This window comes from Musa acuminata, chromosome BXJ2-2 (genome assembly GCF_036884655.1).
Source record: "Musa acuminata AAA Group cultivar baxijiao chromosome BXJ2-2, Cavendish_Baxijiao_AAA, whole genome shotgun sequence".
Classification (NCBI taxonomy): domain Eukaryota; kingdom Viridiplantae; phylum Streptophyta; class Magnoliopsida; order Zingiberales; family Musaceae; genus Musa; species Musa acuminata.
The window spans coordinates 27,233,298-27,246,162 of NC_088339.1; the positions used below are offsets into that span (position 1 = coordinate 27,233,298).

The 12,865-nt window shown below is 35.8% G+C and overlaps 2 protein-coding genes across 4 annotated transcripts; both read left to right on the top strand.

The window, feature by feature from the left end:
- Nucleotides 1–2,308: 2,308 nt before the first annotated feature.
- Nucleotides 2,309–5,800, top strand: LOC135605709 (transcription factor LAF1-like). Its single transcript, XM_065096111.1, has 3 exons — nt 2,309–3,321; nt 3,730–3,859; nt 4,365–5,800. The coding sequence occupies exons 1-3, from the start codon at nt 3,159–3,161 to the stop codon at nt 4,939–4,941; spliced, it is 870 nt and encodes a 289-aa protein (XP_064952183.1). The 5' UTR covers nt 2,309–3,158; the 3' UTR covers nt 4,942–5,800.
- Nucleotides 5,801–6,661: 861 nt separating this feature from the next.
- LOC135605706 (spindle pole body component 110-like) lies at nt 6,662–12,323 on the top strand. Of its 3 annotated transcripts, XR_010484515.1 has the most exons (9): nt 6,664–7,147; nt 7,256–7,459; nt 7,549–7,671; nt 7,935–7,972; nt 8,066–8,195; nt 8,544–10,679; nt 11,644–11,780; nt 11,884–12,068; nt 12,172–12,323. XR_010484515.1 is itself a non-coding variant. In XM_065096107.1 (8 exons), the coding sequence occupies exons 1-8, from the start codon at nt 7,084–7,086 to the stop codon at nt 11,930–11,932; spliced, it is 2,895 nt and encodes a 964-aa protein (XP_064952179.1). In that variant the 5' UTR covers nt 6,662–7,083; the 3' UTR covers nt 11,933–12,323. The 3 variants fall into 3 exon arrangements, 2 of the variants coding, with proteins under 2 accessions (XP_064952179.1, XP_064952178.1); XM_065096107.1 differs by having other exon boundaries at nt 6,662–7,161; nt 11,884–12,323; XM_065096106.1 differs by having other exon boundaries at nt 11,884–12,323.
- Nucleotides 12,324–12,865: the final 542 nt, after the last annotated feature.

Consider the following 12,865-nt stretch of genomic DNA (forward strand, 5'->3'; position numbering starts at 1 on the left):
ATTAGGAAAGAATAGTGACACATATCTTTTTCGGGTCTTGAGGAATAGCTTTGTGGTATATTTTAGATCGTCCCTTCGTTGATATTGAATTATTAATAAAAAAATAATTTAAATTGTGAGATTTTTTATTAAACAACTTAAGATTTAATATTCAAATGAATCAAGTAATCAATCAATGGATATATCAAATTCTGTCATAAAAAAGAATGATGAGACTCAACGAGTAGTGGATTGGGATACTCAACCCTATGTATCTATATATCAACTTGATATGTTTGTTAGAACCAATCCCGAAATTGATCCCACGACATAGTATACTAATACATCATTTGCTATTGGTGCATCAATGTGATGATGGTTATAGTCTAATCGTCATAAATCACATATGTCAAGTAATCAATCAATGGATATATCAAATTCTGTCATAAAAAAGAATGATGAGACTCGACGAGTGGTGGATTGGGATACTCAACCCTATGTATCTATATATCAACTCGATATGTTTGTCAGATCCAATCCCGAAATTGATCCCACGACATAGTATACTAATACATCATTTGCTATTGGTGCATCAATGTGATGATGGTTATAGTCTAATCGTCATAAACCACACATGTCTAAGGTAGGTCCTAAAAAATTACAATTGTGGCATATATTGGTGTGGAACATAGAGAATGTTGGAACTTTTATTTTCACCATTGATCTGCTATTCCATATCATAAAATCAATCATCATACTATTGCTTAGAGAAGAATGACCAACTATTACTGTACTGCTGCTCGGAGAAGAATAACTATCACATCAAGCTTCATGATCTAAATCTTAGGTGGTATATGTAAAATACTACTCCTTAATCCATACACCACTCTCAAATTATGTAGACGGGATCAACAACTCTTCGACGTCGTCACCATCATCGGTCGAGGCACTGTTGTCCATGTCACTCCCATGTCTCCAGATCAAGCAAGTTACTTAATATAATTGAGAAGTTGTCTACATATATTTGATTAGAGGGCTCTTCCTCTAACTTAGGTGTTAATCTTTCCTAATTAACCTTCCAAGCTTGATCTAATCTATAAATCATAACTTTATGAAGTTTTAAAAGAGTGCAAATGTGAGAATGAGAGAAAGAAGAAAATGATAAAGAGACCGAAAGAGTAAAGAGTTTGAGAGAGTGAAAGGGGATGAAAAAAGGGGAGGAAAAGGTTTAAAAACTTTTTCAAATGGATGATCGTTGAAAGGGTTAGATCTGAACCATCTATCGATCACATTTCGATTGTTATCGAACAATACAAGCTCGTATTAAGCGAGACAAAACCTTTCATTTCGATGGTCTATGTACAGTCTCCTATTGGACCAGTATGCATCACCCGTGTTGGGTGATATACTATGGTACGACAAACCCTGAGACTAGGTACATAGACTATTTTGGATGCTTGTTCATTTTTCCAAGGGTTAGGTGATTAATTACTCTCAAATTCATGCATGAATACATAATAATGTGTTAGTGTATTGATTCTCAGCGGCTTTTCTCCAGAACATGCAGAAATCAGAAATTATAAAAAGAAAGTTATTCCATTTAGAGATTATGCTGTCACCTAATTCTTCTATAGGAAAACCAGAAACCAAGGAATAAATATTTGGAGATGATTAAAGGACTGTCTTGACTATTGTGCCTAATTCAAATAGATAGCTTTTATGTGTAAATTAAAAAATGAAGGGAAAACACAGATAAATGAGTGTGTTTGTTTGTAGATGTCACCTAATTCTTCTATAAGAAAACCAGAAACCAAGGAATTAATATTAGGAGATGAATAAAGGATTGTCTTGACTATTGTGCCAAATTCAAATAGATAGTTTTTATGTCATGAAAATTAAGAAATGAAGGGACAAAACAGATAAATGAGTGTGTTTGTTTGTAGATGTTCCAATGCAAGTGAATTTCGAAATCAGCATAAAAAAAGTGAAATATCATGTTCATCTAATAGACAAAAATCATTAAGATTTTACAATTTTCTAAAATGTTAAATATTGGATCTTTGCAAGAAACATTTTCAAAACTGACAGTATAGCAGATGGTGGATTAAGAGAAATAAACTACCATTGCATTGTAAGAGTACAGTTTCTTTGTGTACTTTTGCAAAACTTTAATGTTAATATTATAAAATGGTCAGCTGTTAGATTGATCAATATATAAATAGATTCTGTACCTTTTTTATCTCCTAAAACTGGAAGAGTTCTTCATCCGTACAGAAATTTACTTTTAAAACCATATCTGCATACTAAAGACCATCCAATATTAAAAACGCCTCTAAATAAACAAAAGGAGTTGTTTTCTATCTAATATTTCATGACTGAGTATCATGGAAGTAATTTGCATTTTTCATTTTTGCAAATCATGATAAATATAAAAATCATGTACAATCTAAAATTTTCATACAGTGCATAATAAATAATGTTTTGGTACAAATGTTATCTGTAGAGAATGTCAAGTCTTGCACATCTTTTTCCTGATTTAGAAGATATTATCTTAATAATTTGCATATGTTTTGCTCCCTCTTGATCCAGCTGATTTTTGGGCTATTCCCATCTTGAAGCAAAACAGTTTCTAAATAAAGTACAGCAGTGAATTATTTTCCAATTTAACGTAACTGATGACATGAAAAGGATAAGCAGCAAAATTGCTACAAAAAAAATAGATGCTATAAGTTATTGAGGACACCAATTGTTTACAAAATCAATAAATAGTTAGCACAAGTAATGGCATATAAAAGTAGGCACAATTTCAAATTAAAGTGCTTTGACCTAGTCATATTACAAAGAGATAAAAAAAAACTCTCAGATACAGATTGTAATAACAAATCTCTGTTGTGTTAGTGGCCCATATGCTTATAAATTTGTAGCACATACGGACAGCAGATTAAAGTAATGACTGTAAAAAAATCTTAGTATTAAAAACAGCACAAAGAAGTCTGTCACTATTCTTAGTCAGGATTTCCATCTTATGTAAATTGCTTAAAGAATAACACTTTTATTAAGTTCTCCAAGCTAAACTCTAGTTTCTTTAAATCTCAGAAGTCTGCTGCCTATTGCACCAAAGCCAACAAGCCATCAGCTGAGTTCTTTTGCAGTCCCCTGGACTCTTTAAAAGCCAGTCAATGGTGGCTTCTAAGAATTGCCTTGTAATGGGGTGCAAGGCTTGTGAGAAGCCAAAGGTTAGTTATAAGAAAGGGCTGTGGTCACCAGATGAGGACCAGAGGCTGAGGGACTTTATCCTTAAGCATGGCCATGGTTGCTGGAGTTCAGTTCCTGCCAGAGCTGGTAAGTCATTGCCACTTGCTGTTAAGATTACTCTGCACCTGCCTACTTCTATCCAAAGAACATGGGCATCCTCTGCTTGAAGAACACTTATATTAGTCACATTGTGTAATTAACTAGCCAATTTGCTTAAGGATGTTCTGGTGATCATTATAGGGCAGAAGAACTGGTTGTTTCTTCACCTGTCTCATTTCCATCCATGTATTGTACTTGATAAACGCACTATATTCTTACTGTGTGTTTGCATCTAGTAATAACACAGAAAGGTTCATCATAAAACACTTCTATATTTTCTTCTTTTTGTTTTAGCAAGAGGCAAAGTCAAATGTAGCAGCTAAAAAAAAAAATCAAATTTGCCAGATTAGAACAACCTGTATGCAACAAATAACCACATCATTTTTTCTGTTCTAGGCCTGCAACGAAATGGAAAGAGCTGCAGATTGAGGTGGATCAATTACCTGAGGCCAGGACTAAAGCACAGTGATTTTACTCCTGAAGAGGAGAGAATAGTTATGAAACTTCACACCCTTTTGGGCAATAAGTAAGTTTTCAGATCAAGAACTGGATGGCATCTTTCATTTCAACCTTTTCTACAGAAGTCAGAACAGATTATTATTCAAGATCATCTTTTTCCAGAAATATATTAGCAAAGTTGACTTTTCAAGATCTTGCTACCAGTGCACTAAAATATGCCAAGAAAATGAATGAGTTTTGGCACTATCCGTCAACTTCTTTAGATATGTCTAGACTTCTGGTATAAACCAAGAACATATTGGTGCGCATGTCGCTTCTGGTGGTTGGACAATGTTTGATATTTCATCTCGTTATATTAATTGTTTGTCAATTCTAATTGAGTCACATCTTGCACTATAAGATATTGTCATTCATATTCTTTTGTAACAGTGGTTTTCTATATTCGATCGATAATAAAGTGGAAATATTTATTTATATTGTTTTCAATTACATGCAACAGAACATCTTTTTTTATTCCTTTATTTTTCTTTCTTGAGTGAAGGTTTAAGGCAATTTTGACAATGGTATCTCAGGTGGTCTCAAATAGCAATGCATCTACCAGGAAGAACTGATAATGAAGTAAAGAACCATTGGAACACCCATCTCAAGAAGAAACTGGTAAAGATCGAAGGATCAAGCTCACATGCCTCCATGACCAAATCTCTAGAATCAGACAGCCAGTGTCCAAAACTGGAAAAATTAATAGATGAGAACAGTAACCAAATCTCACTTTCAGAATCCTCAGATTCATTGAAATCAGTGTCCCCAACACCATGCCAATCAATACATGTTACCAACCATGCCCCCTTCCCTAAAATCCTATTTGCAGATTGGTTACCAATGTTCAGTGGCAATGACCAGAGCTCATCAGCTCCAGAATCTGATAGAGTGAACTGCCAACAGGAATCGACTCTGAACTCTGAGGTTCTTAGTCCCAAACTTATGCAGTTTGACACGATATTTACTGAAGTTTTCCTTCATGGATTTGAAGATGCAAGCATCTGTGGAGGATTTAAGCTACAGTTTGAGCCCGTAGAACAATTTTTTGGTTTCCATGATCAAGCTTACACCGGTTTGGAGCTGAACCATGACATGTTTGTTAATCTGTAGGTGAAGGTCATATATGTTTCAAAATTCACGAAATTTTGTATATAAGACATTGCTATGTAGTTGATCCTATTATGAGGAAGCACTTTTACTTGTTTATTTCATTTTTTCTTCACATGAACCTGATGACATGCCCTTGTTTGTTCCCTTCTCAAATAAAAAATTGTCAGCATCAGTAGCTAAACTGGTTTGTTGATTGTTCTTTCTTTCTTTCTTGCGAAGTAGTTGAATTAATTCAAGAATAGGATAACGGATGAGCATATGCCTTTTGCATCATTTTCCTATCCTCCTTAGCAAGCTACAATCTTTTTCTCAAGCCATACTTACTAGGATAGCTTTAATTCGTTTACTTTATCCATGGACCATGATCAACTCAACTCCACCTATTCTAGGGTTCCATGTTTCATCATTATGGTCTACTCATTCTGTCTTTCTTAGAATAGACTACTAGTAGGAGAACTATCTTCCTAAATTCTAACTACAAAGAAACATAAGGAATAAATAGATGGAAGTGCTATACATGGATGCAAAATATTCCAGTATGCTAATGGCCTAAGAGAAAGAGCCAATTATCTGATGTTGACTCACCAAAGTAGCAAGTTCTTTTGTTCAGAATACCAGAACATTGAAACCCATCTTGTATTCACTGGAAAATGCAGATCTCATGTAGTATTTGATCAATCACTGTCAATTGCATATGCAGGTTATTTTTTAACACCAACTATCTACAGTTTTGTATCCGAGTCAAATGAAATCTCCTGAGCTTGTTGCTTCATGGGAGATCATAAGGCATGACCTAAAGACTCTTCTGGATGAATCCTATAGGGAATCTTAATCAAGCTTTTTTTGCTCTGAACGAAGAAAAGACATGCAATGCAAGTGATCTTGGATTATCAGTGTAAAATCGGTCTTTTAGAGGTTGTTTAAAGGATTTTTTCTCTTCAGATCAATAACCAAATGACTGATATCAGTTTCTCCAGGACTCGATTATTTGTAGGTCCTCTATTTGTTACAGTTTCATGGCAATGCAGTTGTTTTTCTTCTGTCGACTCATGCTTCTCTACTTCTCTTCGTGCTTTTCCATCTTCTCATTTTCTTTTTGTACCCATTCCACTTTGAAATGAAAGGGATGTTGCTAAAGTAGCAGATAAAAAGGAAAGAGCATTAAACTGGATTTTTTTTTTTTCTTTCAGCTAAAAGCACTGACAGTAAAAGGAAAAGAATAATAAGACACATAAGAGAACTCACATTTGGATTAGTTCAAACCAGCTGTAGGGAAGAAGACTTGCAATTCTCAATCTCTGTCAACATTTCTCCACTTGTTCTACATTGGTCTGTAAAAGATGCTCCCGAAGGATAATAGACTTGAGGTCCAGACAAGTGTAATGTGGGAAGGGGACCATGTTCCATGATTGCAACATGCACATCCCTGTTCTTGGGTACCATGACCAGTACGACCAAGTCCACACTCTGCTTCCTTGGCAAGTAAGTGGTGGCAAGAATGATGAAATCACATTGTCATTGTGAGCACTTCTGCAGAGAAAGGATAAAAACTATATTAATGTAAAATTTGAAAAGAATGAAAGTATACAAACTTATTTTTTAATAACTCAATACTTCCCTTGAGAAATTTCTTAAAGCTCATCTTCCTTGTATCTCACTTATATTCTATAATAATACTATGATAGTATTAAGTCATATATATATATATATATATTCCCCAGCCAACACAAGGATTCAACTCTCAAGCTAACGTAATAATTCCTTATTTCCTAGTTTATAGCACATTTTTCAGCATCATAGCAATCTCACTTTTTTTATTGCACAGAAGCTTCTCATATTCAAAACCATCCCAGTATCACTGTGCAAACTTTACACCATCAAGTAGAAAAGAAGACACAGAGAAAGATGACAAATGAATCTATTCCTAGATCTGCTCACTTGTCTTCCTGCTCTTCATCCCACCCATCATATTCTCCTTCTCACTCTCCTTTCTCCCTCTGCATTTTCCTCCAGATTCATTCACAGTAACATACAGAGGATGACAGAGAAGCCATGACCGCGGTCTGTGCAGTGACCACCCCACATTGTTCGCGAACACCATGAAGAATTGAAGGACAGATCCAAGATGTTCAAGGCAGCGCGATGGAGGGCGACCGAGAAGAACAAGAACAAAGCCGTCTTCAAGCTGCAATTCCAAGCGACTCAGGTTGGCTGGATGAAGTAATAATATCTGGCTGCTGATCTTCTGTTACAGAGACGTATTGGTTGATCTTCTGGAGATGGGTTCTGCTTTTGACATTGTCGATTTCATCAGATACCGCAGTCAGGACCGGGAACGATGATGGTCAGCCTGGGTCCGGTGGACGCTGGCAGACCGACGGCGAGATCGGAGAAGGTGGCGGTCGTCGGCGGCACCTGCAACTGGGTGAATCCGGTTTACGAGACGGTGAAGCTTGTCCGAAATCCAACCACTGGAAAGATGGATGACAAAGTCTACAGATTTCTCCTTTCAGCTACCGTATGAAAGATTCTTCAATCGTTTCCTGATGCTCTTTCATTATGTACAATGCACAAACAATTACAGCTGATTCGTTGCAAGGTTTGCAGGGATCAAGCAAAGCTGGGGTTTTGGGAGATGTCACTGTTAACCTGGCAGACTATGCTGCGGTGTTCAATGCTGCCTCGGTTTCTCTCCCTCTCAAGGCATCAAACACAGGAACAATCTTGCATGTGAGGAGTCCCACTTTCTAAGTTGCTTGATAGGCATTGATCTCATGTGTCATCTGATACTGAGGATCAATAGAATTCACAAGTTCCTAGATGAAATATGTTCTTGTACTGTCATGCTTTCTGGATTTTCCTTTCTTCTATCGTATTCATTAATCCTCTAACAAAGCTGAAATGGTTCAGATCATTCATGTGTCCCAAGAATCACAAGTTTTTGGATGTTTACTCTACAATCCTAACTATTCGGTTTTTGCTTGAAATGACAGATTACCATTCAGAGAATCCAGGGTGATGGTAAGGCAAGGTAACTTAAGGGGACTAGTACTTATATTGGAATAAATTGCATGACTGAAGGTAGATTTGCTAATCATTCAGTTCTCTCCAACTGTTCCCTCAGAGAAGGTAATGAAGATGGAGAAGCGATGATTAAGCGACAAACAAGAGCATCACAGAGCGAGTTAAAGCTGTGTGATTTTAAGGAAGGTGTCAAAGCTCCCAATGACATGGACTGCTTCAGCTTTATGAGTGTAAGGAAAAAAAATTAAAATAATTCTTATAATTCTTTTCCTCAAATCCTACCAGCAATCCACCAGCTGACATATTTGATGCTTATTTTCACATGTTTAATAGAGTGGCTAATGCATTTTTCATCTATCTGAAGATGCTATGGAACTTATGCTGTCTAAGGAGGAAAAAATAATTAGTGTATCTATTTGTGAAAATCCTTGTCAAAAAAGATGAAAAAGCTTCAAGTAGGACACTAAACACAATCGATCAAGAGTTAAGCCTAAGAGAATGCCCTATGTGGAAAATCTTGTATCGTACTTCTAGATTACCTATGATTAATGAACTTTTCCTCTAATATCGTTCTTCAGGATGGTTCATATGTTAACACTCAGTCACAAGTCAAGTTCCCATCAAGCAGAGACATTCCTATCCGTGTTGATTCCCATGGAAGCCTCCAAAAATCTCACAGCTTTGATACTATATCAGCATCAGATTCAGATACCAGTTCAGGAATATATGCAACAAGAGATAATTGGATCAAGCATAACAATACTCAAAGGGATCCTACTAGCTTCTTCTCACCTCTTATCAGTAGTGACACTCCTAAAAGGCTGATTACCAGTTCAGGTGACTGGTCTCGCACTTCAGCTCCTGATGGAAATGCAGATGCATCAACAAGAAGTTCAGGTGATGTTGTATTAAATGAAACATCATGTGATTCAGAGGACAGCCTTAAGAAATTAAGATATGATATTGTTATGTTGACAAGGAAGGTAGAACTGTCTGATCTGGAACTGCAGATTCTTCGAAAGCAAATTACTAAGGAGTGCAAGCGAGGAGAAGATCTTTCAAGGGAATTAAGTAGCCTAAAAGAGGAGAGAGACGCACTTAAAAGAGAATGTGAATCACTGAAGCTCTCAGAAAAGCCAATAAAATTTGAGGGAAATATTCCTACTGGCTCACAGCATGATGGAGATGATCTTCATTCATTACTTGAGAAAACAAAACAAGAATTAGATCATGAGAAAAATCTGAATGTACATCTTCGTTTGCAACTAAAAATGATGCAAGGATCTGAGTTGATACTTGCTGTAAAAGATCTTGATACACTGTTGGAGCAGAGAAATAGGGAGCCACTTTGTATGAAATGTAGCAAAATGTATCTCAAAACAGAAACTGGTGATGAACTAGAGGCCATGAAATTGGAAAATGGACTTCCACAACTAAAGAAATATGAATGTGAGCAGAAGTTGGATAAAAAAGTTGCCCAAAATGACAATGAAGAACAATATGCATTGGATGAACTAGTCAATATACATGATGATATGAAGGTTGCGTACTCACTCGAGAACAAAATCGTTGATCTTAATAATGAAGTAGAATTTTACATGAAGGACCATGAAGATCTAGAAATGCAAATGGAACAGCTTGCTTTGGACTATGAAATTTTGAAACAGGAAAACCATGACATCACGACAAAACTGGAGCAAATTCAACTGCGAGAACAACTCAGGATGCAATATGAGTGTTCAACACATGTAGCCATTATCAGTGACCTTGAATCTCATGTTGAATGCCTGGAGAAAGAACTTCACAAACAGGCTGAATCATTTGGAGCAGATATAGCAACCATCACAGATGCTAAGGTTGAGCAAGAGAAAAGGGCCATACTGGCAGAAGAGGCATTAAGAGAAGCAAAATGGAGCAATTCTAAAATTGTTAAGCGGCTTCAGGAGGAATTTAGAAGTCTTTCTGCACATATGTCATCCACATTTCAAGCAAATGAGAAGATAGTCAAACATGTACTAAAAGAAACTGCAGAGCTGCGATCAGAAAAAAGCAGCCTGGAAGATCTATTGGAGAAAACTAAAAAGGATTTGGTATCAGTGCAAGAACAATTCCGCATGAAATTTAAGCAATTAGTAGACTTATTATATTTCAAATCAAAGGAGGCAGATAGGCTACTTCTGGAACTCAAAGATACTCAAAGGGAGCTTGAGAATTATAAGATGTCTGGGGTAGCAAACCAAAAGAACTTCGTAGAAGAAATGCAACTCAAATCTGAGATGGAAAAGGTCATATTGGAGAAATCTCTTCTCTCTGAGCAGAACAAAGAGAAAGAAGAATTGTTAGTTGAGATGGACCTATCAAGGACAGCAACTGAAGTCGGTGAGATATCACTGCAAGACAAAAACCTAGAAATAGATATTCTTAAGAAAGAAATAGCAGTATTAAGGAAAGAAGGAAACATATCATTGGAAGAGATGAATGAGTTGAGAAATATAAAAGATGAAAAAGATACAACTATTTCGGTGCTGAAATCTGAGGTAGCAAACCCTGGAGTGCAGTACAGTAACTTGAAGCATACCTTAAACAAAAACGAGTTAGAAAAAAAGGACCTGAGGAGATCATTTTCCAACTTGAAGGGTGGTCTTCTAGAGGAGCAACTGACTACCAGCTCAGACGAAAAAAATGGTGACAACCACACAGCTTCAATTTCAAATGTAAGGAAGCCAACACAATATTAGATTTAGTTTGGAAAGTCATGATTCCAAAAGAGTTCAAAACTAACATATCATCCCACACAGAACAAAGGCCAACCTCAGTAGCAGATAGGCAAACAGATGCAGGCATAACAAAATGCAGAAAGAGTCCGCATTTACAGCAGCAAACACATAGTTCCATGCAAGTGCATATCTATGGCCATTAAAACAACAAAAATGCACAAGCTCAACAATAAATTTGCATCAACATAGTTGCTTTTTACAATTTCTTTTAGATATCATGGATTGATTTGTATTCAAAGCTTCCTGATGTGTTTGCATCAATGACAAATTAGTTGATCCATCAATAAATGACTTCGAAGAGGATACAAGCAATGCAATTGAAAAAAAATCCAATAACCATACTGGAATTTGATAAATTATAAACTCTTGAAACCTGAGGTTTCTTATACTTAATTTGTATTACTTTATATATTAACTATAACAGCCTCTGTAAACTGATCTAATTTTATTTACCAAGATATTAAAATAACATAAGAAAGTTTATATTTTTAGAATCTATTAATTTATACAAATTAGTTTAATTGCTACTAATTAATTTATACAAATTTGTACTTTTTTAATCCAGCAAACTGTAGCTTAGAAAAATATGACTACATAGGAGTTAGTTTATATCAAAAAATTCTGTACAAGACCAAATTATTGAAAAATGTCCAAAATGATTGTGGTTGTTTTTTAATCCTTTTGAGTGCATTAGAATTGCTTGTATGTTGGTTCACTTAATTTAGATTAAAGAATCACCTAATTTCATGTTAATAAACAATAAACAGTATGTACATGATTATTGCTCGCTTAGATTTTTCAGCTAGAATTGAACTATTAGAAATAATAATGATTAAGATCAAGGAGAAATTTGTGATATCAAAGAATTTATAACTACTTGATCAGCAACATTTTGTCGCAGGATGATGAGCACTTTCATCAGAGTTTGAGATATGGCAGCAAAGATGATGTTAAATGCAGTAGAGATTACCTGCAACAGTCAGAAGACGAAACCCACACACATGATATAGATAGCAAGGATAACAAATTACGTGTGAGGTGACACTTCATATCTGCTTTCAGCCATTGGTCCTCTTAGTCTAATTTGAACTTCTAATGTAAATCCTCATTCCCCCATTGTATGATGTTAATGCCTCTCCAGGTATACAGGAAATGATTTGGATGAAGTACATAAAGTTTTCATCTCCTAAACCTATGGTGAAAAGAAGATAGCAGAATTAAGTGAAATGACAGTACTGGAAAAATAAAATGATCGGCGAAATCAAAGTTGAAAGAAGTGCAAGAACGATATTCCGAGACAAGCCCAAAGTTCGGAGAAAGTTGAAGGTGAAAGACAACAACTCAAGGCCACAATCTAGACTATTAAAGATGCTGTGAAGGATTAGTTTCTTTTTTTTCTCTGTATAATTGAAACGAATGCTCTGTACAGGCAAGTGCTTGGATGCAATACTTGGCATATCCAGGGCTCGTAAGGTATGTATAACTTCTAAGCATACAGTGCACATGGATAGCATATAATCTGTAAATTGGGTGAAGTGTTTCTTTGTTGAAATGTCATGGTTCTAGTAATTTGGCCTTTTAGTTGTACTCCTGAAAAACATAGAGTAGTTTTCTCATTTTTGTTTCAAACATGCATCATCCTGTTGTTGTGTAATACCGGTGAGGTAGAAGTTTAATTGTCATTTGGTGATATACAGAATACAGCCCTTTTCATGAGCCAAAATATTTCTCTATTTTCAGCTTTTAGTCTTTACAGGATGAAAGTTTGATGTGATGCTAAAATCCTTGATTGATGTATATAGTCACATGAATGCCACATCTCTTGAAATGAAGTCAACCTGCCCTTTCATTTGTGGATTAGGACCAGGTCTCATAGTTCCCATGTTAATGGAGTCTGCCTCATCAAGTTTCCTCTAAAGCATAACCATGTAAAGCTGGTAAACAGATTAACACCAAAGATGAGCTATCCTGCCCTATTGTCAAGTTAATGATAAATAAAATCCCTTATTATATATGAACTTAACTGTGCCTTCCTTTTTGACACGTGTGTGACTGGATATTTCATCTAGAAACTGCTTCACAGAGGGATTTTGTTATTTAGATGGTTTAATCTTCATTATTTG

Coding starts and splice junctions, on each gene's coding strand:
- LOC135605709 (XM_065096111.1), top strand. CDS start 3,159: ATGGTGGCTTCTAAGAATTGCCTTGTAATGGGGTGCAAGGCTTGTGAG. Junction 3,322..3,729: donor TTCAGTTCCTGCCAGAGCTG/GTAAGTCATTGC, acceptor TTTCTGTTCTAG/GCCTGCAACGAAATGGAAAG. Junction 3,860..4,364: donor CACACCCTTTTGGGCAATAA/GTAAGTTTTCAG, acceptor ATGGTATCTCAG/GTGGTCTCAAATAGCAATGC.
- LOC135605706 (XM_065096106.1), top strand. CDS start 7,067: ATGTTCAAGGCAGCGCGATGGAGGGCGACCGAGAAGAACAAGAACAAA. Junction 7,148..7,255: donor TGCAATTCCAAGCGACTCAG/GTTGGCTGGATG, acceptor CGATTTCATCAG/ATACCGCAGTCAGGACCGGG. Junction 10,680..11,643: donor ACACAGCTTCAATTTCAAAT/GTAAGGAAGCCA, acceptor ATTTTGTCGCAG/GATGATGAGCACTTTCATCA.